We start from the raw sequence: 27,170 nt of genomic DNA, 5'->3' as shown, positions 1-27,170 counted from the left end.
GTATTTTTGGCGAAAATTTTCGTGATTTTGAAAAGTGCTGGAATAAATTCTTTGATGCACTATTCGGGCGTGATTTAGCGAGAGAAAACGATTAAGCGCAGTCCCAATACGCTGCGAGCAATAGATCAAATGTTACAGCCAAAAAACGACAATCCGAGTTTTTGACCATCTTTCATCAGAAGATAAACCCTTTTAATTTCTCAACTACATTTTTGGATGATGTTCAAGCAATCAGAAGGTTTTCACCATGTCACTAAATCAGGTTTTAATCAGATAGAAAGCAACCCAGTCGAACGTCGCTAGGTCGTGTAATATCAGTCCACAGAAAGGTCGACTTCTTCATTATACGCGAATCATTATCGAAAACGTGACTGTGTGTAGGAAAGAGGTGTGCACGTCTCAACTTGGTAATATTTTATTAAAATTATAAACACAAGATTACAATATTATGCAACATATATTATGTTAGGTATGTATTATGTGCTTATTCTTCAATAGAAATGTCGTTGAATCAAGGCCCCTTTGATTCAAGTTTCACACCTCTCTGCGTATATCATATACGTAAGGGTAGTCCTTCATTAGTGCGTTGACGAATTTATCGCTGGCCGTGCTCCAAATCTACTTCAAATAATTCAAAAACAATTCCTCAATTTTTCAAAATTTTTATCCCAACTCTATCCCGTGCCTGTAAGAAACAGAGCGGATTTTCCGCCACATTCTCAGTATAAATTTTATTGTCAGAGTAAAAATGTAAAAAAAAATCTGTAACTGCAAAATTTTTGTTAGCATTGACGCTATTATTCGATAAAAAATTAACATCGTCACAACAGACAAACCAACCGAATTACCACCTTCTAAATGAAACAGGCAGTCAGTTTTAAAGTTGAGATAAAAATCTGAAATACTTCAGGAATGGTTTTCGAATTATTTGGAGTCGATTTGAGGGGCGGCCCGGAAGAAATTCGATAGCACCCTAAACGAGGACCACCCTAATATATATATATGTATATATATATTTATTATATTTATACGTATCGAGCTTATCTAATTGTAAATGTAAGTGAGCCGTCGCCGTGTCGTCTATCTCTTTTAAACACACTATATTATACACATACACCTTTTAATAGTAACGTGCACTGTTGTAAATCGCAGTGCACCCTCCATCCTGGAGTTAAATACAGATATAATTCTTCCCTTTCAATTCGCATTCTCTCAGCTCGCCAGATAATAATATTATTATATTTCGTAGTACAAGTGTCGTTGCAGCCACGGTTGAAGTATCGATCAATTGTATGTATGAAAGATTACTCACCGTTTATCTAGATAGTATCTACGCGATTTTTTCATCTATTCCCCTCAATTTATATTCTATGTCTTTTATATGCAAACAATTCTGACGACTGACGGGCAGATGATGAGCTAGAAAATTTGATTCGCTATCCCTAGTTTGTGTATTTTTGCAATCCTTACTTAAACCGAGCGACATTTAAGTCATACACACCGATTGTAAAACATAAAATCCCGCAAAAAAAATCTCTCGTATACATCTAATACCGAAGATGAGCATATTAGTTTACAATATTTATATGCAACACTATACCTATATTCAATATACTCGATAAATTTCGTGAAAATAATAAGAAAGTCATCTTCCTTTTATATAGTCTATAACGCAAAGTTTACGAAACACACCGTATCGTCTCACGTAAGAAATTCACCTTGGCTTATTGTTAGAATGCAATTAAACGTATCGAAATAATTATACGCCCAAAATTAGAAGCACCTACAATGAAAACTTTGTCTTGCTAATTAATACCAAACGCGAATGATAACGGAAACAGACAATTTTCCTATATGTATATTATTCATCGCAATACCTTATACGATACTCCTACATTCATTTATTAAATATACCTATGTATTATATATAGTATGTATATCACGTATAATTATGTATATGCACGTAAGCAACTAAAACGTATTATCGCCACTGCGTTACTTTTTCCTTCGACTAATTTAACATTAATATTACCGTTATTGTTACTATTTACAATTGTGATCAGTGGGCATTCACACACTTCGTTAATCACGGGAGCATTTCATTATCGTATCATCGATCTCTGCCAGGCTATTACTATACATATAAAATATACATATATACACTCATGCATATTCGTGATCCCAACCAAGTGTTCGAACGATTGCGTTTTCAGGTGTTACGGTTACATAATCCTTCCGAATTGTAATTTAAAAATTGATATCCCCATTAAATTATCTTTTAACCATATTTTAAGTGCACCATTATGAAATTGGTGCATCTCATCGCGGTTGCATGGACATCCATTTCTATCGTCTCGGAAGCGATGATAATAATAATAATACTAATAATCCACGGGGTCCGCCTTTATTATATATTACATATTTTTCGAGAAAATTTTTCCGTTATTACCGGAAGACTCGTTCATACTTTTTTTTAAGTACCCACTCTTTTTATATACTTCAATCGAGTATTTCCATGTTCAACATTCCGAGCCACTTAGCGAATGAACGCGAATTTACTACTCACTGCTATTACTCGAGTTCGATTTCCAGCATCTATATCGTGCAGGGTGCAGCAGTTTTTGCAGCCATCTCTTGTCCGGTCCTCGTTCCGTTTGCCCCGCAATTTTACGATAATTAAAAAGTGGAGAATTATTCGAAAAAAGGAAGAAATTAAAATACAATGAATCTATAGGGGCGAGGGATAAAAGAATGGGTTCCAAAGAATGTCGGATCGGACGGAAACCAGCTGGATATTTCACCTTTCACTTTACCCGAAATACGTAAAGCATTGTTTAAGTAATGCGGTTTTCAATATCATCGGTAAATATGTGTATATGTATATAATATATATATATAATAATAATAATAAATAATATATACATATAATAAGTTTATATCGATCGTTAAGCTCGTGTCAAAATAATTTTCGATTTCAAACTGTGTTTATGTAATATAAAGATGTGTCCTATCATACAATTACACTTTTGCTCGCATGACGAATCGATACTTGGGTTATGATTATTGTATTTATTTGTATAACTCTCCATTGTTGGTTCTCTTTTCTCTTCTTTTTCTTTTTCCTTTTCGTTTCTCTTTTCTATTTTATTGTTTTTTATTCAGATTGTTGATACGCTTATATCTATCACAGCTTACGGACAGATATTTACCTATATTCTTTGTCATTATACGGTGGCGTCAATGTCCGGATTACTCGAAACAACATCGCAGAGTAGTTTGACGAATAAACTTCGTGCGATTACCTTGACAATAACTGAGAAAAGAAATTAGAATAATTAATTACGAATGAATTTGTTGGAAAAATGAAATCGAATGAAACACTGACAAGAAGCAATCTCTGATATTGAAAACCGCCGTATGATCATCTGCTGTTGCGTAGTAGCCGTGCGATTCTTTACGTATAATAATAACAATAATAACAATAATAATAATAATGATGATGACGACGTTAATACTATAGTTAAAACATTGTATACAGTATTACGTCCTGGTACTTATTGTTATGATTGGATGTTATTTTGTGTCTTTCTTATCAGACGTAATTGTTTACAATAATTTACTGGCTGTTATTGTTGTAATTTTAATTCACTAGCAGTTTTGGTTTTTTTTATTATTTGGCACGTGTCGTCCGTTTGTCGGTATGTTTTTTTTTTCTCTATGTGATTCTAGTTTTAGCTCCTCTTTGATTCAAGTAATTTTTCGTCGGTAAATTTTGTCGATAATAATCGAGAGGCTGGATGGAAAATAGGAGAAGACCTTTCGACGACTGTGCGGAAAAATTCTTGTTTCACTGAGTACCCGTTTTACTAATAATTAATACATGAGAAGAGTTATTTTTTTTTTTTTTTTGCGAAACGTTGCGGGTGACGATCGTCAGTATGATATACCTGCAAAGAAATAATCGCGTTGCGCTGGGTTTTTTTACGTCTTAGTAAGTAAAGTAGTTATTGAAAAACCTGCAGAAGTAGATTTCTTGCAAATTGGAAACATTGTTTAGGGAAACCGTAAAATTATTGTTTCTCATTGACATTTATTGGAAATGAAATTATCGATCTTGATCATTCCGTACAGTTCTAATGTTCAGCTTTGCCTGATCTCGGTAAATTGCGAAACCACTTTACCGTTTATCGTCATAGCCCTAGATTCCCCCTTTCCATCCACCGCCTCGATGAGCCGGAAATAACGATTTGAAACGAACCGGAAACAGCCGAGGCTGAACCGCGGCGCACGAATGAAATCGCGTACAACGAATCGTGATGAGCATCGTTAAATTATACATCATTCGAGTATGTTTAATTACAGAGTGTATAAGGTACCTATATGTATAATAGTTACTATGTTATCGTTACATTAGGAAATATCCTACGAGTTTACAATTTTATTATCCTATATCACCGGCAGCCCGCACCTGCATCCAGTGAATTATCGGGCGAACGCGGTGCAATTACACATTCATCATTGTATAATTTGTGTTCGCGGTATAAAAAAGAAAGTAGAAACCTCAACGATCACACGGTGGTCTCGACGTTCGATATAACCTGCTGTCAACAAATACTGTCCTTGCCGTAATTGTCGAGGAACATCTCTTGGGGCGTTGCTAGATAACGGTTGCTCAGTCTGCTTCCCGTCATGCCGTTGTTCGGGTGGGTGTGATTCACGTGCAGGTTGTTCACGTTTATAGCAACGTTCTTTTTCTTCTTCCTCGCCCTGTGACGGTACAGGCAGTACTTCAGGCACCCTGTCGCCAGCAACAAAATTGCAAATATCCCCAACGCCCCCGCCCCGATTGCGACGTACAGCAGCGTAACACCGAAACGATAAGAGCAGTTGCCCTCCTCCTCGTCGAAGCCTGACGGACAGTGACGGACTCCGTCGCACCAAAGCGCGACGTTTATGCACGCCTGGATCTCCGGGCATCTGGAAAATAACCGTTTAATTCTTACAATTTATCGCTGATGAATTTCTAGTCTCGGTTACTGCGTTAGAAATTGAAGGGGCGGGGTTGAAGTTCTGAATTTGGCGCTTTCGGAACTATTCCAAACTCGAAATTTCAACCCCGTCCCAAATCGAATCAATCAACTGACAAAAAATCTGCAAGTACTTGTTACTGTAATTCTTCTCTATTCGTATAATTATTTCTAGTGAACGAGAATCGCTTGCCGAAAAAAATATCACAAATTAAATCGAGAGAGAAAGAAAGGCGAGGGATTTTCTCCGGATGGCAAATTGTACAAAGAGCGAAATGACAAAATCATGCGGATGATAAATAACGATTTTTCGGCGGAGAATTTGAACGTCGACTGAAATCGGTTTACCAGGGTGGAAAAGTCGGTAGATTCGGATCATCGGATTAAGATATATAACAGTCTAGACGCAAAAAAAAGGTACAAGAAAAAGATACGCTATCAAGTTTGATGCCCGGATTTACGGATGCGTGGATTGAGCTGGCTCAAATAATTTGTGACAATTTCGTTTTGCAGATGTTTTTGTATCACGTAGATACTTACGGTATATAACTACACACACAATGTGTAAATATAAAGTGGGATCGATAAAACGTAACGCTTTTTATCGTCGACCTTGTCCAACTTATCAGGGGATCGGTACGAGTTGGATTCAACTTGGAGTAATGGAAAAAAAATTTCGTATTCGAATCAAGTTTCAGGCTATACGAAAGTGATCTTAGTTTTTCTGATAATTAGCAATTGATAAGCTTTGCATATAGAAATTGGTAAGCACAATTGATTCCGTTGGAAAAGAAATAACTAGATCTTGGTTATTAGATTTCAAATCTCGTTTTTGTTTTCTGGTGCAAAAGCCGAGAATATTGAGAAAATTTTGATGAGTTTGATAAAATAGTTTGATTCAACTCTTGTTATTTTTGAAATTCGTCCACAAGTACGTCGTAATACAGGATAAATTTTACGGAAAGCGGTGTGACTCGTAAATTTCAAAACAAACACAAACTCAAGGATATACTGTCGAATGTCGACAGGCAGAAAATTCGTTTCCGCCATGTTTCCCTTAAGCCGTAACTAATTGTGGGGACCCCAATTTACCACGGCTGATCAGGATCACCCCGCACGGAAAAGTTTATTGAACAAACTGTACACATCACCGTAGAACAAAGCCATCGAAGCCGGCAAATCCCTCCCTCTCCCCTTTCTCTATCTCTTTTTCTCTACCGACGAGCAATGCAGTAAATATATAAAGTTGAAGTTTATCGTATCTGGGGTAGTTTGAGCGGAGGCAGTCTCATCTAGAAGGGAATACCCGCGGGTCCATAGGTATAATAACAATAATGTCACTCGAACTCGTTGTTTCAGTGCCGAATTATAGGCGGCCATAAAGGTGGACTATTAGCGAGAAATTGCAACGCGATCGTGAAAAACTTTTTCCAAGCGGTTGGGTAAAAAGGGTCCCACCACCCCCCGATGGGAGGGGGTGGGTGTTGAAAAGCACCATCTTTAAAAACAATCCAGTCCTACCTGTAGAGACAGTCGTGAATCGGTGAAATGGCGAAGGCAGAACCAGCGGCGAGGGCTAGGGAGGCTCGCTTCGAAATGGCCATCCAAGTGACGGCGTAGTATCCGGGTTCATGCTGCAGAAACTCGACGACGAAGCTCCGGGCGTGAGGCGTAATGAGCGCCGAGCGATTGGAAAGACTGGCGTTCCACCCGTCGGAAAAGAAGTCAACGGTTTTAAGTCCTTCGGGTCCACCCTCGGGGCAGATGACGTTTCTCCGTCGCGTGTCGGCGGCCGAGTAAACGACGATCCTGTTCAGCGTCGCGCACTGGGATACGGTCTCGGTGCTGATGCCGAAACCCGCGGTTCTGAGGTACAGGAAGTTCATCTGCGAGTCCTCGGGCTCGATGAGCCAAGGCTCGTTTACGCACTGGGAGGCGGTGGCGACGTCGTCGTTTGCGAGAGGTGGTTCCTCCGCGGGTGGACCGGAGCCCGGGAGCAGGGGAGTCCTGGGGGGCAGCGGATTCCGTAGGGAGATCTCGCCGCTGGTACCGCGTAGCCGTCGCTCCTCGAGCCGCGATGTGCACCCGGTTTCGGCGGCCTCCGTAGCCTCTAGGAACTGGTACCGTCCCTCGAAAAAGAAGTTCCGGTAGTCCTGGGTGATGTTCATTCCCGTGACGCGGAACCGCACCTCCACCACCGCCGCTGTGAGCGGCCGCAAGCTCACCGCGCCGCTCGTGTTGGAGCAGAGACAGTCTCGCATCAATCTTACCCCCGGCCACGGGTACTCGGATACCGAGATTTCCGCGACCGCCCCCTGGGATGATCGGTAATCGCAGCCCCAACGACCCACCAGTGGGTCCGTAGACGAGACGCACTGCGTCCGGTCCCCGAAGGACGCAGGGCCCAAGGTCAGCTGGACACGCTGCTCCTGGTCCGCCTCGAAGCGGTAGGTGCAGCTCAGGTTTTGAGCGCCACCCCGTCCGTAGAAGAAGACGCTCTTCGGGGAGGCGAACTTCCCGGACCTTGGGACGCGCGAGGAGCGGAAGACCTCGTCGCACGACATCGTCTCCTGCATTGGAACACCACCCGTCGAACCACTTGAGTGAACGAACTCGTAACGTAGCACGAAACTTATCGGGTACAACGCGCTTCCTTGACGCAGGATGTGCTCCAGGGTCAGATCCTTTCCCGTGGATACGTAGCTCTCGGACAGCTTGCAGGGACGCGTCTGACGGCTGCTGTTCCGCAGAAGGCTGTGATCGCAGAGACGCGGTATGTCGTCCTTGCAGAATTCACCCATCAGTGAGATGTTCTGAAAATTGATGCCAATTGTAGGTCTGTACAAGTTGTATTCGTTTTGAATGTTATTGTTTGAGGACTTTCGCGATGATCGGGTTACACGTGTATTACATTTAACTTTGTCCACGAAAGTAATCCATTGACGGATTAGGTGAACGAGTGAATAGTAATCACCTTTGGGGCCGATTGTTTGTCCGACGGATAAGCTCCGTCCCATATCTGTAGCCTCGTGTTGCACTCGGTAGCGGTGTCGAGGTTAGCGGCAGGGTCGGAGCTTGCGGCGTAATACTTGACGAATGATATCCAGACGATTTCGTTGGCTTTGCCCTGAAAATAATACCGACAAGTGGTATTGGGGGCTAGAGAGTGCCTCGGGTTTTCCAAAATACCCGACGAGCTTTCGTATCCCGAGATGTAGAAGTCGCAGTTGTTGTTCTCCTTGACGAAGCTGCGGGACTTTTCGTCGACGAACAGAACCTGTCGATGTCGATGCGAAAAAGGAAGATGAGGAGACTTTGTACACATCCATAAAACAATTTCCTTCCACTGTAGTGAAACTAGTATTAAATTATACCTGCACTTCCAGTTCGAACCCGGGAAGAAAGCTGAGCGGAACCGGATGAAAGGGGTTGTCGTAAGGCGACGTGTGAAACTCTAGGAGCATCGTGTTGTGGCTACTGACTATATCGGGAACGGCATCGCCTCCGCAAAGGCGGACCAGCACCCTGTCAGAAGTCGAGCCACCGTCGTAGACGGTGAGGTAGTCCTGAACGACGTTGCACTGGTCCCAGACCCTGGAAAATGGTCGTCGATGAGAGTCCACGGGTGCCGTGAGAGTGCGGATGAATAGAAGAAAAGCCGAGTTGGACAAAATACGGCGAATTATAGGGTCGGAGGGATTTTGCGAAGACGGTCCTGCGCTGATTGGACGCAAGGACGAAGCGGCGGGGTATGCAGACTCTGTAGCTTTGCTATAGGTTTTTATGCGACATAAAATCCTGTGCATGATGCACAGTGCAGACAGGTATTCGCGCTCACTCGGAGGCTCGAGAGAATTGGGTAACTTATTTTCCGGTGTAGGATTTACGAGTAGAGCGGGACGGGCAACAGCGGGAATGGAATGAACGTTACACACCTTAATATCCGCTGGCTCCTATCGTATTTGACAATTTGATCCTTGATGTGGATTTTATGGCTGTTTCGCTGGCTGACTGCTAGAAGCGCCCGGTGACCCGGCGGCGCTCGCATCTGCTCCACCCTGTAGTAGCAGGTCACGTTCCTGGGGTAGACACCCGGGTAGTTCGGGGACTGGAGGCGGCAAGCCCGGGTGTCGCACCGGGTCAAGATCCGGTCACAGTAGGTCCCGTTTACCAGCTCTCCTCTCCACGTCGCCATGGTGCTGTTGCCGTATCGGAGGTGCGCCTCGCTGCGGCGCAGGAACTTGTAAGACAGCTTGAAGTCGAAGTTGTAGCCGACGCCCTGTGGAATTTTTTAAATGGTCAAGTTCCGAGATAAGGTCTCAAACGTTCCTCGATAAATTATCGCGGCGGAAGCTGACGACGGCAGTACCTCAGGTATACATCATCGATTTTCCTTACAGGGAAGATATCCCGGATCGACCTCTTCGATTTGATTTCTTTTGTAATACGTTACAGTGGACGACCACCAAAGATGGGTACCCAACAACGGTGGAATTTCTTGCATAAAAGTAACGCTGAAATGTTTTACCAAAGGGTCGTTTTCACTCCCTTAAAATGTTTAATGGTGGATAATGAAAAATAACGTACTTGTCGCTCAGTTTTTAGTCTTTCGTAGCATATTACAAAAAAAAACCAAATCGAGATATTGACCTGGGATGCCTTCCTTGTCAGTCTGTGACATGTTCTACTCCATCGAAATACACTAGACACGTACTTTTTTGACGAGCCAATTTGGCCGTTCATGGGGTAAAAACAACCCCTCAAGTTTGCCTTGAAAACAAAAAAAAAAAAATTAATAATAATAATAATAATAAAAATAACGGATGTAGCCTCTGAGGGTAAAAACGGTAAAAACACTGCGCGTATTTCATCATGTGTTGACAGAGATGAAAGTCGAATTGGTTTGGTGAAAAAAAAATCGATCTTTGGGAGTAAATTTTAGGGATGGTTTTCACCAATTTCACACCTTCTACGGCTGAATTGGAACGTGAATAAGAATAGGCGACCAATGTTTTTTGAGGTACTTGTACAACATATCGCGGAATGAAAAAAATCCACGGGGTACACCTCGGGGTGCTTTCCTGGTGAGAACCGGAGAAAGCGAAGGTTCGAGATGAATGAAAAAAGCTTCCGTCATCAGGGGCTAATTCCGTGGCTCCGAAGTGTTCCGGACGATGAAAAGCGGGCAAAAAGAGGGCGCGGGCTCACCTGCTCAGAGAGGCGGGACAGGAAGAGGGTGAGATTGATGGATGGCGTCTCGCTGTAGTATACCGTGTAGCCCCAGGCGCTGCCGCACCATTGACCGCCGGTCGGTGGTCGTCCGATTTCTCGTATGGTCATGTAGCCATCGGGGCATCCCTCGGAGGTGAAGGAGAGGAAGCGGCCGACGGTGAAGGTGTCAAAGGTGAGCTGGACCGGAAATTACAAGATAATTGATACGGGAATGGGCCCGGCATCCGGCGTTGCGTGACTATCGACCATTGTCGTTCCTCACCTGGACAAGATCCCCCAAATCGCCTCCGGCCGCGGTGAAGTTCAAGTTGCACAAAAATGGCAACCGGTCCTCCCGCGGTCGGCGAACTTCGACTACGTAAGTACGGCCCACATCGCCGAAGAGGGTCCGGTTGCAGGCTGGAATGAAAATTACGCGCCCTTCGATTTCGGTACGTAATTTATTGGTTTATAATGTCGCCGGGTGCAGCTTGCACTCGAACGTAACTCGACCGTCGTAAATTCGAACCTCGTCCCCAAACTCGGCCTGCCTGCAAACTCGCTGTACAACTTTATACGCGTCGCTATGTATATATATATATACACATATAATAAGCTTTTGCGCTAGTTACTTTTTAATTCTTTCACGACTTTCGAAACACGCGAACCCTTTAAAACTCAAGAGAGCTCCCGTGGGGTGTTTCTTGGCGATACTTTTAACGAGTTGGAAAACTTGGTAAATTAATACGGAATATTGATAGAATACGCGAGTCTGCAGCAGGTTGTACACAATGTTGCAGGGAAGGTGGGGAGTAATTTTTAATTTAAAACCCAACCGCTCGCTGCTCGCTGCAGAGCGAGTTAAGACTGCGAAATGCAAACCACCAAAAATTACAACAATTTCATCCGACTTTACACGGGCGATTACATTACACCTTGCGTGGCAAACTCACGAGAACAGTATCTAGGCTCGTCCGACTTGTCGCCGCAATCATCTTCCCCGTCGCAGAATTTGTCTTGCGCAACGCACTGCCCCGTGTCGCAGAGATATTCGGATGGACGGCAACTCGTCGAGCTTGCGATAGTTGAGGACGAAGTCGAAGGACTAGCGGATACCGCCGACGCCTTGGTAACGACGACAGCCGCGGTAGCGGCTGTGAGCAGCAACTGCCAGCGCACCAACATCCCCCTTCACCCTGAAAATTGAATCGGTAACCCGGATTATGCTCCCTTGTACCAAGAGTCGAGTGAATAATATTTTTCCTCAAAATTCTTCAATTTCATCCATAGAAACGTCGTAATTGCCTCGAAAGCATGTAACGCTAATGAGTCTCAATCCAATCAGACGTAAATTGCTTTCACTCCACAATTAGTAACCGCATGCAACGCAGCCGTACGACTTGCATAACAAGTATGCGTATATCGAGTTATAAAATAAATTACCAACAATAAGACCAAAGTCAACCCATCTGTTTGATCCAACCGGCACATCTCGTTTCATTCAACAAACTTTTGCGGTTGAATCTGGCTAATTCATTTTAGACCCCCATGAATTTACAACAGACTCAATTAAGTGGCATCTTGTACAGAGAATTGGAACTACCGCGGTGGCAATTTACTCTCGGGAATGACGTAAGTCCAGACTTTTTTTTCAAAACTTATTTCAATCATGTCCGCAGAAGGACGAAAGCCTCTGTTGGAGGAATTGTAAAATCTAGAAAAAAACGCGCCTCGAAATCAACAGAATATCGTAGAAAATGACGCTGCGGTATAATAACGGAAATATCACAGGACGTGTTGCGTGACACGAGGCTGCACGAGAGAGTGATGAGAAATTAATGAGTCCTCCCGGCATGCCGACTCATTGTCCTGATCAGTGAGTAATTGCGTCTTGGATGAGCGTACATAGTGTGGCTTATATGGTTCTTGGTTTCGTTTGGGTTGTAATTACAGTAAATATGAGGCGTGTACGGCGACGCGGTAAAAGACAATACGCTCAATTCGAGAGGGTGGAACCTGCGCGGATTCAATGAGCAACTGTTTATAGGTTTGCCTATCTTCACAGGGGGTGGAACCCGGCTGACATTGTACAGCGAGCGAGCGTAAAAGGGATATCAGATAGGGTGGAAGACAATGCCGAGGGTGGTGGAGATATGAGAGGCTCTTTGGCACATTGTACACCTACGTTACGTGCGACAGCGGCCGAACCTGCAGGACCCGGTGTGTAGGTACTTACTCACGGTTATCGGACTAGTTCTTGCGCTGCTTTTTCCGACTCCGGGCGCCTATATGCGGAGGTAACCGGCACAATACAGACCTTAACAAGAGATTAATTCGAGCTAATGACCATCCACAGCGATCCATGAAAGCTTTCCACGATTCTCGGAGAAAAATGATTTCCTGGAATTTTTTTATACATGCATATATTTTTTCTTCTCTTTTTTTCCCTTTCAACTGTCCTCGGACCCGGGAAGCCCGTTTTTAAAAGGCTAGCGGTTCAAAGAGATCCCGTCTTGCGACGACGGAATTTGTAGATACGAATGCACGATTCGTTGCAGGTACATGTGGTGTTCAAAGACGGACAAACCGATTTATCCCCACACCGGCACGAGCGATTTTCTCCCAATACATCGCGACGAGGGGAGAAACCAAGGAGAAGTTGGAGCGATGTAAGCAGGAAGGAGAAACTGGGATGACGAAAAAAGCACAACACGCATATATCTAGACACTTATATCTCCGTCCCACCATAATATCCAATTTCCCGGGGATTGGCGAACGCGGAGAGTATCTACTTCTGTATCGGCGGAGTTCAAAAGATGAAGAAAGCCGTGTAAGAGGGTGGCGGGTGCGTCAAGATATCTATAAAATTTCCATGTCAACCAAACGAACGGACAAACAGCTTCAGCTTCCGATCCCCTGTACATATAGCCGTTCCTCGAATAGGATTCTGCTCCGATCAACGGACGTTCCCTCATCCTCGCAGCACATCGAGAAGAGGTAGCGAAAAAGCGACTTTCCCAAAATTTTCACTCATCCAGGCAAAGCTCGGAATTCGATATAAAATATACGCGGTATAAGCGCACAGCCGCGCGATAACTTCTTCTCATGAACTAGAAAACTTGCGTCATTTAGAAAAGCTGCGGCTGATGCTTTGCGGACGAGCTGCACCGGCGGATCAGCATCGATCAGCATCCTTTTAAAGTAGTACGAGTCAACGCGCGGAGCGAACCTCCAGCTGCAGTAGTTCAGGATCGTTAGAGTCAGACGGCGTTCGGAACGCTTCGCGAAACGGAATTTATGCCTTCCGCCTAATGCATGAGAATTCAGAGCGCGTATTAGTCACGTCGAGGTTTATTCGGACCAGTCAACATCACCGATGCAACAATTAACAATTAACGATTAACGCGGTAATCGTCCGCAGAAGAGAAATTGGAACGAATTAAGGATGTGCCGGCTACACGTTTTGAACTCAAAGTAAGTCTCGTCGACAATTTTTAATAATTTGTGATAAGATAAAAATCGAAAAAAATCAACCACAATAGTGTGAGGTGAGAAAATTAAATTTGAATAATAATAATGCCCAAAAGTGATCAACAAATTGTTAAAAAAAAAAAACAACATTGCTGAACAAATTTGTAGGGAATGTTTTTTTTCGTCATGTAAAATGAGTTCGTTGATTTTTCTGAATACACATGAGTTTTTAAAGAATTTGCTCATGATTTTGAAATTTTCGTTTTCGAAAATTTTGCCAAGCCTTTGTTTACGAAACTATTCGTTCAATGCCCCGGAAACTTTGTGATTATAATGCACAACGTTTTTACGATTATTTCTTCATATTGCAAAATTTTTAATTCTTAGAAAACGGATATTTTATAACAATGAGAAAATTCTTTTAAAATTCATATGTATTCAGAAAAATCAACGAACTCATTTCACATGCCAGAAAAAAAACATTCCCTAAAAATTCGTTAAATAATGTTTCGTCCAAACAATTTATTCGTAACTTTTGGGCATTATTATTAATCAAACTGAGTTATTTACTAATTTTTACCTATTCACAAAGTATTCAAATATTGTCGACGAGACTGAATTTTTGTTAAAAATGTATATCCAGTAGATCTTTAATCACTAATTCGTTTTCAACTTCACCTCCGTAGTGTTTCTCTCTATTCTTCGCAATTATTATTCTCCTTCTTCTTCCTTCTTTCTTCTTCTCCTCGATGCAAGCTGCAAGCTCTCGTTTATGCACCGGCACTAATTGATCCGACGCTGATGCTGATGTAAGATCCTTCATGTAACCGGTACCTAGGGTGTTCTCGTTATAACCTTGCGGTATCATCGTCTATCCAGAGGCGCCAGTCCACCTTAATGGTCAACTTGAACGGCCGCCGTTGCTTCGGCTATAACAGGAACTTTGATGCTGTAGGTACATAAACATTAAGATAAGCCGCTCCGAAGTGGAAACATGAATATGTCGTAGAGCCTGAGATGGGTTCTGAATTAAGGCAGCTTCTCTACGCCCCAACCGTTGTCATTTTTCCCCCTCAACTCTTCGGCCAATGATTACAATTACGCAATTGTGAAACTTTTGTTTTTTTTCACCCCTTGACAATTACGGTTTGAAATGGAGTTCTGGATTTCGTTAAGAGACTCGAGTTCGCAATTACAAACCAATCACATTGTGCATCAATCTGACTGAGGATTCGAGACGAGAGAGCGAGAGAGGTATTCAAAGCTGGAATATGAGATTTTCGCCCGCGCGTTAATATTGCATCGCAGTGAGAGAATGACAATAACAAAAATAATAATGATAATAATAAATATCATTCTCCGGGAGTTTTCATTAGACAAAAGAAGAGCCGAATATAACCGTGGCGATGAGGGGCGAGGAAGTTGCAGGTATTGAGATGAAGACGAAGGAGAGATTTGGTCGGGATCGCTGGGCGCCCCTTTTGACGAGAAGGAAAGACACCGAGGCCCCGACGACGGAGAATAACACTTTAACTCTTAATCACATTGCCGCTGCCCTCTTTCTCAACGAAATAAGGAAACAGGGTCTCTTCCCTCAGGTCGCAGCGCTCTTTTTACGGACGGAAGAAAGTAGCTATATACTTATACTCTATACATATTTATAAGGTGCGCACACAGCTGTGCAGCCGCGGTCACCGATCGATGCCAAAAATGTACCAGGCATTTTCACCGTGGTGCCCTACAGTCGTCGAGTTATCGTATACGTGTACCGTGTATTAGGGTGGTTCGAAAAATCGACGGGGTTTTTTTTTTTTTTTTTTTTTTATTTTCAACGTCACACCTTCGGTAGAACGAGTTCAGGAGAGGCATTAAGATGCCTGCTAAAATTTCAGCCTTTAATCTTAACGGTTAGTCGTTCCTGAACGTCATTTTTCATTTTTCAATTAATCAACACGCGAAAATAATTTTACTTTCATTCCGAATGTTTCAGCTCAGTAACGAAGCCATGTACATAAATATCTGGTACATGTTTTTATAGGGTATTGAATGCTCTACGATAAAGTTTTTTTCTTATAATTTTTTGATAACTCAACTCTTTCAAAAGTTATTCAAGGTTAACGTTGAAATTATGTGAAAAATCACCTCTTTTCGAGATCGACAGCGAAAACATTAGACTTGTCGCAAAATATTGTTTCTTTTTTTGTAAAGCATTTCAAACTATATGAAATCGCTTCATTCAAATAATTTTCAGCTCGAGCAAATTCATTTTTTGCTAAGAAAAGATGCTTTTAAAGAAGAATTACATATATTACGTATTATTATTTGTAATCATTAAAAAATAAAATTGCCCGAGTCGACAATTAATTGAATGACACGATTTTATAGCGGTTGCAATGTGTTATAAAGAAAAACTACAATATTCTGTAATAAGTCTAGTATTTACGCTGTTAAACTCGAAAAGAAGGTGAATGTTCACAAAATTTCAACCTTAACCTTGAATAACTTTTGAAAGAGTTGAGTTACAAAAAAATTCCAAGAAACCTTTCTTGTACACTATTCAATTCCCTACAAAAACAGGTACCGGAAACGGAACGGAAATTTATGTACATTGCCTCGTTACTGAATTACAACATTCGGAATGAAAGTAAACTTATTTTCGCGTCTTGATCAAATGGAAAGTGAAAAATAGCATTCAGGAACCACTAAAAATTAACACGAAGGGCAGGGATCTTCTTTCCTCTTCCTGCAACTATTGAAGGTGTGACGTTGAAAAAAAAAAAAGAGTTAATTTTTTTGAACCACCCTAATATATATAATATAAGGCAAGAGTTAATTAATTTTATGAAAATGAAACTGCGAAATTTGAAAAAACCAACGACTTGTATGAATTTATCGTGATTTGAAAGGTAAAGTTTCACGTTATATATATACATATATATGTACATATATATGTATATCGTTTCACGCGAGATGATGATGAACCGGAAAATTTCAAAGACGTTCAAAGGAGAGCAAAGATCTGTAGGCGCTTTGTTCCCGCCTCGAATTTGAGATCCGGACCGCTTGATTGGTTAATGGTATTCCTGTTCTCTGGCTCACAATCAGTTTCGCGGACGGCTATGTATACATATACGCGTGTGAATTAAGGGAGCTTTTTTGGTCTCCCGTTATTTTTTTGTTTTTTTATTTCATTTTTTTTTTCATTCTCTTTTTCACATTCTTTTTTACTTCGATTTTTCACCCTCCAGACGATTCACCGCTGGATTAAAGCACAAAAGGCTGGAGTTTACCTGCATGAAATAAATTCCGACAATTATACAGGCTGAGCTTGCTGGGTGGGTAGGGAAAAAAGAAGACAAATCGCCGACTCGACCGCCGGAGTGTGCTTTTGAAAGTTTGAATAATTCGATGAACCGAGGACAGCTATGCTTGATTGCAAAACCTCACCGCAGCTCACTTAACTCGGTACGAAAAGCGTCTGTGTGTGCGTCAATATAAACGCAGGATATAAAAAGTTCTCAAGCTCTGCGCGTTGACGAGCTGCTCGGCTTTTAATCGCTATGACCGGCCGTGGCTATGGCCATGGCTATGACGGTCGTATAAACCGCGGTGAATGAAATATAATATGATATAGATGTAAGTACGTACGTACGTGTGTGTGTGTGTGTTTGTGTGCGTTGGTAATTCCTTACCAAGTCAGCAGAGCGTAAAAGTTGTAGGATAAGTGTATACATATATACAGAGGCATATCCGCGAGGAAGGTTATTCCTCCGTAAGGAGCGAGCGGACCGCAGGGCTCGTTTCGCGAACAAATAAAATCCCTACAATCCTTATACAGGGAGCAGAATCGCAGGGTCATATTCTTCCCGACTTTTAGCAAACGTTTTATTTCTACAGGCAGGACTGACTGCCTGCCCTTCCTGCCTCGCTCGTATAACCTAGCTATCCTCGTTCCGGTCAAGAAGTGAAAATTTATCAGCCTCTACTCGCTAAAATGCACAGGAAAAGAAATAAGTTGAACGGAGCGTCGGGATGTTTTATTGTTATTTTTTTCTCAATATCGCGAGTAAGACGATACACGTGTAATGCAATAATTTAGTGCAACTGCAATTAGCTGCAGGAGATTGGAATTGTTGACAAAGTTGAGATTTGAAAAACTTAGGTTCAAGTTAGTAATGTTATTGTAACGAAACATGCCGAGGTGAAATTGTTTCGTAAACAGTAACGAACCGAAGTATGAAAACTTGACCCCCAATTTGAAAAAGGAACCAGGAATAAATTATCTGGTTTATAATTGCAGGGACTTTTTGTTGCTGGATATTCTTTTCATAAAACTGACAGATCGACGGGATGTCTCTGATTAATTATATCGAATTTTCGCACATATGTACGTATGTCTGTACGATGAGTATGCGTAAGGAGATTTAATAATGCTTTCAAGTAAGGCTTTGCCCGCTAAAGTGAGAGAGACGCTCGCGTTTGCGGACTGTGTGGATACAACGGGGGAAACTTGAGAATTAAAAAGCTCTCCCCGAACGGGGACTCGATTCACCTGGAGATTCCACTTAAAATTTAAGCCGAACTTAAATTTACCGCTACCCGATAGCCGCGGAACCTCGGCGAGTATACGCTAAGCCGGCCTTCAAAGAAGGATTACGATTTAAGTGGATATACGGGGTGTAGACATAACCGACTGGCAAAAAGTGATTTTAAACTTTTTTTTTCCAATTATAGGTATAATGTGCCGAGCCGAGCGTGTGAGACAGGATTGATCGGGACTTATTATCCGTATAAAAACCTCAATTTAAACCGATATTTTCACACTTCCGTGATCCCGGTGCATCCCCTCGTCATTTTTTTCATCCCCCACCCCCAGAAAATACGATCCCAACGTGTCGTTAGAGTGTTTTTTCAGTGGATCCTGAAATCAGTGATATCAGAGTGATATTCCAGGCAATCGCTGAAATTCCACTCAATTCTTTGATGCGCTTGTGAAATTTTTTCACTGCGGTTTTACCAAAATTAGACTCGGAAAATCCACTTTCGTATCACGAATATATCACAAATAAGTTTTTTTTTTTAAATAAAATATGCTTCCGCATTATTTAGTTTCAGTAAATTTACAAGTGTGATTTCAGTCGTAAGTATGAATTTAGAAAGAAATCTTTTAGATTTCGTTGTTATTCCGGTGCGACGGAGTCGAAAATTTTCACTCGAGTAATTTTTCGGTGAGACTTCGGTACGCTCTTAACGCAATTGCATTGAAAATACAGTGTAAAAAATTCTAAACTACAACCGCAAAACTTTACAATTGTAACTTGGGTTCAATTTCAGTGATAAGTAATCCGGCAGTCGGGCCCGAGGTATAAAAGTGTTCGAAAATCGGCGTGACCGAGATTTGGCAAAAGTGAAAAATGTCCCGCCTAGATGAAAGATTTCGTTCCGATATCGACGAGCATCTAAAATCGCCCGTAAACTGCGAGACTGACTGGTATTGCAAATAAAACGATCAGAGGCGGCGCTGCTGTGACGATTGGACGAAATCACCGCCATCCGTCTCGCCTGATCCCTGCAAACAAATTTCTTACTTCTGTTCCCTGGGTTGCCGAAGCTGCAGGAGAATCGTGACGACGACATCTCGAGTTGTGTGCATCGGTTTTTCCCCGCCCCCGCGATATCTCTCCTTCTATTTTTGCACGCCCGCGTCTCAATTCGCCGTTTTCAAACGTCGCGAAAAACTTTTTCGCTCAACCTTTTCACCTCGATGATTCCCCGCGGAACAAGGCGAGCAAAGTGAGAATTTTTCACGCTAGTCTTCGTGCGCACGTTTCGCTGAAAAAATATTACGTATAGACAGATTCGACCCTCACTCGATACGGACCTGCCTAGAACCCGGGGTTGTTTTTTTGCTTGTTTTTGTCTTTTTCTTTTTTTTTTTCTTGGACGGCCGGTGCGGGCGGAGAGAAGCGGAGAAAGTAAAAGAGGGAGTGAAAAGGAGGGGAGAACAAAAGTGGTAGGATAAAAAAAAAAATAAAAAAATAAAAAAATCAGCAGACGGAACGGAACGTCGACGTCTCGGAAAACTGCAGACGTCGGCGAGTTACGACGAACAAACTAGTACGAGAATTTTACCCTGCAACATCGATTCTTTACGTATAACCTACATGTATACGCCTTGATTTTCACGTTTTTAAAAAGATCCGAATGCAATTTCATCTGCGTATCGTGTCGTTTTTACTTTATAAGGAAACGATTTTTTACTGCCGTTGATGCAGGAAAATGTTAATCGATCGAGTTTTTTTTTTTTCTAATATTTCAATCGCATTGGCAATAAAAGCAAAAATTGTAAAATTTAACGACAAATTTTATCGTTAACTGTGATCGATACTGTTTTAAATATTATTAACGTAAGATTCGATATTTATTCGGAGACTGCGTGGCGACAGGTGAAAGAAATGGTAAAATAAACATGGAAGAAGAACATATTTTTACTGAAAATAATACCTAACCGAAATGGTATTGCGGCCTGAAATTTTTTTTCTCTGATTCAAACGGCTGTTTTTTCTTAACTACGCGTGGATATAGCCATGAACGTGTATAAAATTGCAGGGATTCCTCGAGGCGCAGCAATCCGCGGGAAAAGTTCGAGCGCTTATAATTACAAATTTTTCCTCGGCGTTTTCGGGAGAGAAAAATAATTCTCACGAAAGTAACTCGCGGGGTGTTTATTCGACTGTTGTATCAAGCTCTTTGCACGATTATCCATTAACCCTTTCAGTCATAGAATCCATTAAAGTGACATCCATTTTTTTGTCATTATTCTGCATTTTCAGTTCAGTATAAGAAATATTTTTTCCTAAAACGCATTTTTGGGAGATATGAGGCCAATTTAAAAGTCCCAATTTTCAAATAAATATCGCGGCCAAAGTTGAGTCGGAAATAAAGTCTTATATGTAACACAGTAATAAAAGTCAACTTTGTTCCCTTGTTACATAATGTACTATTTCTTCACTTGACTTTGTTCACCGGCTCCCGAAGTTCGTCTGGAGCATCACGAATCCTCGATACCGAAGACTCGAAATCCCAGATTCCAATCCCGGCGGAGTCTGCCGACAAAGTTTGAAACCGCAACGACGTGAAGTTGGTAAAATGCCTGCACGTTGCTCTTCGAAAAATTGCAGCAAACGTGTTGCGGCAGCGATGGGAAAAATAATAAAAAAAAAAATCTGCCGAAAGGATCCCCATCTTACAAAAAAAATTTCCTCACCGCTTGTTCGCTAATTTTCGCGCTTTTGGTGGAAAATTTAAAGCTCAGAGTCGAAGGTAATCCCGGCGGAGTTAAGGGCAGTCCGCACTTCCGGTCGGAAGGGGCGGCGGTTTAGCCTGGCTAAAGGCGTTGCGGCGGCTCGGCAATAATTGATAACGCCCGGTGAAAATCCTTCGCGAAATTATCCTAGCAGCGAAGACGCGCTACGGGCCGGGTTTCAAGGCACCCGAACACTTTGAATATCGACGAACGCGTCAGGAGAAACGTTCCGAAGCATGAATCCGTGTCCCTACATACACCTTCGCTTATCCGTATAACATATATGCCTGTAAACGCGATGCTTAGGACATGAATTGAAAATGTTTCACTTTTTACAGTGCGGCAAAATGTTTGTCTTACAGGTAAAAATGCTTATAGTCAAAAATGGACTGTCGGGCGTTTCAGAAAAAAATAATTTGCGATTTTCCATCGTGGTACTTGAAAACTTTTTTTAAATTGGAAGAGAGGTTCTGGCAAGAGATGACCGTTTTACGTTATGCGGAAGATCGCACTCAGTTGATTTTTCGCTATTGTACATTTGGAAAAAAAAAAAATTTATTAAGAATCGTGAGTAACATTTTTTTTTTTTTTTATCGCTTACATCAATCATAACATCAATTTATGTCGCAAAGAAGACTCGCAATTGTAATATTATGTCTCTAGTTGATGTTTGAGAATTGTATCTGACGATTTTTTCATTTCATTAGTTCAATCTCGTAGAATAGTTATAATTTAATACGAACTTTTGATTTAGGAGAATAAGATTCCCGGTTGTGATTTATCGCTGTGTTGTGGATCGTGATCTTTGAATTGAATGTACAAACGTCAGGAAAGAGAAATAATAATTAAAGTGCTACAACGTGTTTCTTGACAAATTCAGAAAATAAAAAAGTGAAAAAGAGTGAAAATTCAAACGAACGCGATCTTTCGCGTAACGTAGAACGCTCATATTTTGACAGAACCTTTCTTTCAACCAAAACAATAACTTTTTACGAGGTGCAACGATTGAAAACCGCATAGTATTTTCTCCTGAAATACCCCGATACACCGAGTTGTGGGTGGTATACACCTGTCTGAAGATGTCTAGTAGGCAAGAAGCAAATATTGATTTCAAGTAAACTCTGCATTATCGTTATTACTGCGGTGTCATTTCGTTATTACTACTTTCCAAAGTGACATACATAAGTATATGACACGGAGTAAAATCGATACCAGATCCCGTAAAGCGATAAGATAAAAAAAAAAACAAAAACAAAACTCTCGTCCTGCGTGCACTTTACAAAAAGCGGTATTGTTGAACTTTTTTTCAAAAGCGACGATAGCAGTTTCCGTAGGTTTCGGGTTGCAAGCCGAACAAACCGTGTTGGAAATAAAATGAAAGCATACAGTGGCAAAAATTGTGCCGTGTTAAAGGGATCACAGGGATTCGATTGTCCGAGAGATAGCTGCAGGACTCGAGTCTGCAGTTTGGAGGGAGAATTTTGCAACGTGGGTCGAATAACGCAGAGTCGTGTAACTGGAGCAGCGCATTGCGAGCGGCTATATATGGTGAAAACGGGAGATCTGCTCCGTTCTTATCCGCGTATTACAGTCTCTCGGAGGATAATTTCCCCGATATCTGTTAGATGATACAGTCGCGTTGTTTGAATCCGTTGGAAAATTGGAGGAATCGTTTGATCGTCGATGATGGATCGATAGATCGTTGTATAACGAACATTCCATAGATTGTGCAAATTTTTTTCCAGGTCGTATTAAAAAAGCGATTCTTAGCCTGCAGAATCGTGTTTAAAATCACGCGCATCAACGATTCGCTGGGTTGTCTCTCGACGGTGCGGCCAGTCGTATAAACGTACGGATACTTATTTTACGTCAATTTGCAGAACGGTTGGAACAAACTAATCAGCATAATCGAGTCGACCGCCGCCGCAAAGCGCAACGATTCAATTAGCGGCGACGGCCGGCTTTTAGCCGCTTTAAAACGAGTAAAAAAGAAAAAAAAAAAAAACGATTTAACAAGAGCATTTCTAGTTACCTGATTTCTATTTTCTTTCACTGCATTCGTTTGTTCGATTGTTCATTTTTCGCTATCACAAAAAAAAAAAAAAAAAAAAGGCACATACCGCGTGTTTTTATATTTTTCAGGAACATTACAGAATTACCTATTTTTCAGAGATTCGTAAGAATAACGACAATAATTATTTATTTACACGTATTTTGTGTTAAGAAAAATTCAGTTTCTGAACAGTGAAACGTAATATACAGAAAAATGTAATTGGTGTTCTTTTTTTGTGAAAACTGATTCTATAATACAAAATTGTTGGCGAAAACTATATTTTTGCTGTCCGAAAGTGTAAAAAAAATTTTTTTTCGATAAATAAATATAATTTTTGATTAAAAATTCCGTACATCTCGCGATTTCGATCAAAGATATGAAGATTCGAACGATCAACGAGGATTCCAAGTTGTGGAATAGTTTTCTCTTTTCTTCACTTAGATGGTGAAGAAGTGCAGGGAATGCAATATAAGACGGAACGGAGTCATAAACCGGATCATCTTCGATATCTCCCGTCCTTCGGCGTCTGTCTAATTATTCGTAACGAGTGATTCGCCCCTTAATTCGAGCGATGCAGCTGCACTTAAATACGAGCACCGATCACGGGGTCCAATAGCAATCGTCCCTCGCTGCAATGCCGGAGAAATTGGCGCGTCGGGTTCCTGACCGCGCACAACCTTCGTCATGCCCCGGATCACCCCCGGATCCGTTGTAGGTGGAGAGAGAGAGAGAGAGAGAGAGAGAGAGAGAGAGAGAGAGAGAGAGAGAGAGAGAGAGAAAATGGTACCCTGAACCAAACTGCCTGGACTTTGAGTGCCCGGGGAGTTTGAGACTCGAGTCGAGTCGAGTCGAGGCGTCGCGACGCGCGCTGACGTTTTCCCCTCGTCGTCGTTCAGGGCAGCGATGCGTGTCTGAGGGGGGGATGGATGCACAACGCGGGTAGTTTTAACCTCAAACCGGCCGGGGGATGTTTTCAATTTGGAAGCGTCCCCTCCTCGCCGGTTTTTAAAATTAGAAAATTCTCCTTGAGGGTACGAACGGGGGAAATTAACATCTTTATTGTAATTCGAATTCGTGCAGCGACGGAGCCTCACAAACTTCCTACATCGCCTATAATCCGCGATCTGGGACATTGATTGGATTAAATATAACCTGTCCAGGTGTAAGTGCGTTGTACGCGTCGGTTACGAGGGGAAACGAAGAGACTGATAATATCGGTTGCGGGGTGTTTACAAAAAAATTATGTCACAGGTACCGGCTCGGGGTGAAAGAGAGAGAGAGAGAGAGAGAGAGAGAGAGAGAGAGAGAGAGAAGTAGAGAGTTCAAAAAATTTGAAGAAAGGGGGCTACCTTTCTCCAGATTCGATGAAAGGCTACACCGTTAAACGGACTACAATAACTCGTTTACGAGTTGTCCAACGGTGAACGACGAGGGGGTTGAATATACAGACGATACATGGGATAGTAGTAGGCATTTTTCGTTGCAACTTACATGTCCAATATTCGGCTGGGTAAATCAGTCCGCGGTAGACACTCGGTGAATTTTGAATAAATAGATCCGAAGAAACTACCTCGTGATAATGTAACAATAATAACAATATCGAAAATAAACAAATAAAAAGATGCCAATATATCCGACCAGTCTTCGTTCCCGCAGCGAATTTCAGTAGATGCAGCGATACGATACAACTGCGATAGAAAAAAAAAATAATAAATTTTAGCGTACGCGTGCGAGTATGAATATAATAGAAATGTGAAATGTTAAAATCGGTATCCGCAAAATTCGTATCTGGCTGCGGATGAGACGCGGCGTAATCACCGGCTCATTATCCCGATCTATTTACCCTCCGCGTCGGAGGCGCGACTGCGTTTGCTGCGGGAAAACTCGGGCGGGTTTTCGCAGCTCCGGTGGCCGGGCACTGAGGACGTCGTTCGGCTGGGCGCGTGGGGTGCTCGACAACGACGTCGGCGTCCCGGAGCTCCGGGTGGGGGTTGCGCAGCGCGCCCGGCCGCCTCTCGGCCTCCCCGCCTCTCCACCCCCGAAGCTCGCCCGGCCGTCGAGCACCCGGCCGCCGAAAACCGCCCCAACCAACCCCCAGAGCCACCCCAGGGCGCCAGCCAGGTCGAGCAGCGATCAGCATCGAGCCGAACTCTCTCTCTCTCTCTCTCTCTCTCCGGCTCTCCGGCTCGCCTTCGACGACGCGTGTGTTGGTGCCCTGCAAGCACAGAGCAGCCGCAAGCTCCCTGTACCTGTTGGCGGCTTTATAAACCCTGCAGTTCCTACGGGAGACTTGAGAGAGCGATTGACAGGTGCGGCTGTAACGCAAACTCCCGATTTGCAAAACCGTCTCGACTTCTATCCTTGTCATCTCGCCACGCAGTTTATAGTTTGATCAACGTGCGAATCGAGAGAATCACCGCAGGTTTGCGAAAACTTTGAATCGTCGAGCCAAAATCTCATTCTCACAGAATTTCAAACGATTGATGAATGAAATTTGCAATCAAGGTGGCCGTAAAATTTTTGGAAAAAAAATTTCAGTTTTATCAAGACCTCAGAACCTAGTTTTCACCGACATTTTCCCTGTTCTAAGAAGTTACTAAGACCTAAATCGTTCAGCTTGTTGACTATGTATTCGGTTAAAATTCAATTCGAATTCCAAGAAACTAGGGAACGGGAAAATTCAAGGGATGGTAAAATACTGAAATGCACCAATGAAAAAAAAAAGAAGATATTACCGTTCTATGCAAATACCTATAGATTAATTTTTAATCATCGCTTCGATGATTCTTTCATTCGATATCCCAATATATATTGTAATATAATATAAATTTCAAAAAAAAAAAAAAAAAATTTGCTCACCCCCAGATTTCTTTTACTACAGGGTCAAGTTGAATGAACATGCAGGGCCGTCGGGGGGCGTGATATTCCAGGATCGTATAACTATACGTCGGATTTATACGCGGAGTATTGTTACCCCCGGTGGTTGAATTGACACCAGCCAAACGAAATGTTGAATTCGCATGGCACGGTACCGTAAGCCAGTGCGGAGGGCCACAATATTCAAATACCTGTATATGGAAAACGATCGATGGAAATTCTTTGTCAAGAAAAGCCGCGATTTCTTTTTCTTCTATACTGATTTCGTTTCTTTATTTCTCTCGCTTTCGACCCCCCTCCCCCCCCCCTCCCCCCTCCCCAACCTTTTCCCTCTATTTCATCCCCCTTATCGTTGTTCCTCAAACGTATGCCGCGATACCACCCGGTCTACATTTTGTAAGAAAATATTTACCTATATATATATATACAGGATTTTCCGAGCGTTTCCATAAGGTTTTCCCGGCGTATTTTTCCCTCTTCCTTCTTTAACTGGATTCCTTTCGCTCCCTACGCGTACATCGACTGATCTTGTGCAGTTTTATTCCACCTCTTCCTTATGTCTATTCGCCCTCTTCTTTTCATGGGCGGGGATTTTTTATTGAAGGCATTTCGTGAGAGCGAAATTCGTCCTGTTATTCCTTCGGGACAGCCTCGCGGATGTGGGCGACGATAGGCGGACGGAGGGGGAGGTTATGCCTGGTAACGTTTTCCCCCTTTGTATCAAACGCCTAATCTAATCGTCTCTTCTCTCGACGATCGAGGCGCTGTTATTTCGCAAATTACTAAATCAATGCTACCGAATAATATTATCCAGGGCATATAGACAGAATACACACACACACACACACACACACACATAATATATATATATATATATACATACAAGCAAGGTATGCACATACCTATATACCATACCTAGCGATCACTTAATTCATACATAATGCGGTGCGGATTTTCTCATTCGCATTAACATCTTTCGTATAATTCGGCAAATGAAATTAGAAAATTAATAATACTCACCTTAAGCATTATGTCTATACATATCCGCGGTCTCAGACTGTACAATTTCAATCGAATCTCAAGACCTAGTCTCGTATTATTTTTTGTTTTTTTTTTTGGTTATCTACTATTCTTTTGCCGCGGTACGCTAATTCTCATATCTTTCCACGTATTATCCTCTGTTGTGTAAACGGTAGAAAAGTTAGTTTGTTTTTTCGGTTCAAT

The 27,170-nt window shown here is 42.2% G+C and overlaps 1 protein-coding gene across 2 annotated transcripts; it reads right to left on the bottom strand.

Moving 5' to 3' along the window:
• Positions 1-399: 399 nt before the first annotated feature.
• Positions 400-24,970, bottom strand: LOC124216627 (uncharacterized). Of its 2 annotated transcripts, none has more exons than XM_046621332.1 (9): positions 24,561-24,970; positions 11,192-11,434; positions 10,522-10,679; positions 10,236-10,436; positions 8,963-9,306; positions 8,402-8,621; positions 8,002-8,304; positions 6,549-7,840; positions 400-4,977 (listed from the first exon to the last, which is right to left on the bottom strand). In XM_046621332.1, the coding sequence occupies exons 2-9, from the start codon at positions 11,421-11,423 to the stop codon at positions 4,605-4,607; spliced, it is 3,123 nt and encodes a 1,040-aa protein (XP_046477288.1). In that variant the 5' UTR covers positions 11,424-11,434; positions 24,561-24,970; the 3' UTR covers positions 400-4,604. The 2 variants fall into 2 exon arrangements, with proteins under 2 accessions (XP_046477288.1, XP_046477289.1); XM_046621333.1 differs by having other exon boundaries at positions 10,522-10,658.
• Between the last annotated feature and the right edge of the window lie 2,200 nt (positions 24,971-27,170).

Source organism: Neodiprion pinetum, chromosome 4 (genome assembly GCF_021155775.2).
Source record: "Neodiprion pinetum isolate iyNeoPine1 chromosome 4, iyNeoPine1.2, whole genome shotgun sequence".
NCBI lineage: Eukaryota > Metazoa > Arthropoda > Insecta > Hymenoptera > Diprionidae > Neodiprion > Neodiprion pinetum.
This window is presented reverse-complemented; position numbering and strand designations above follow the sequence as displayed.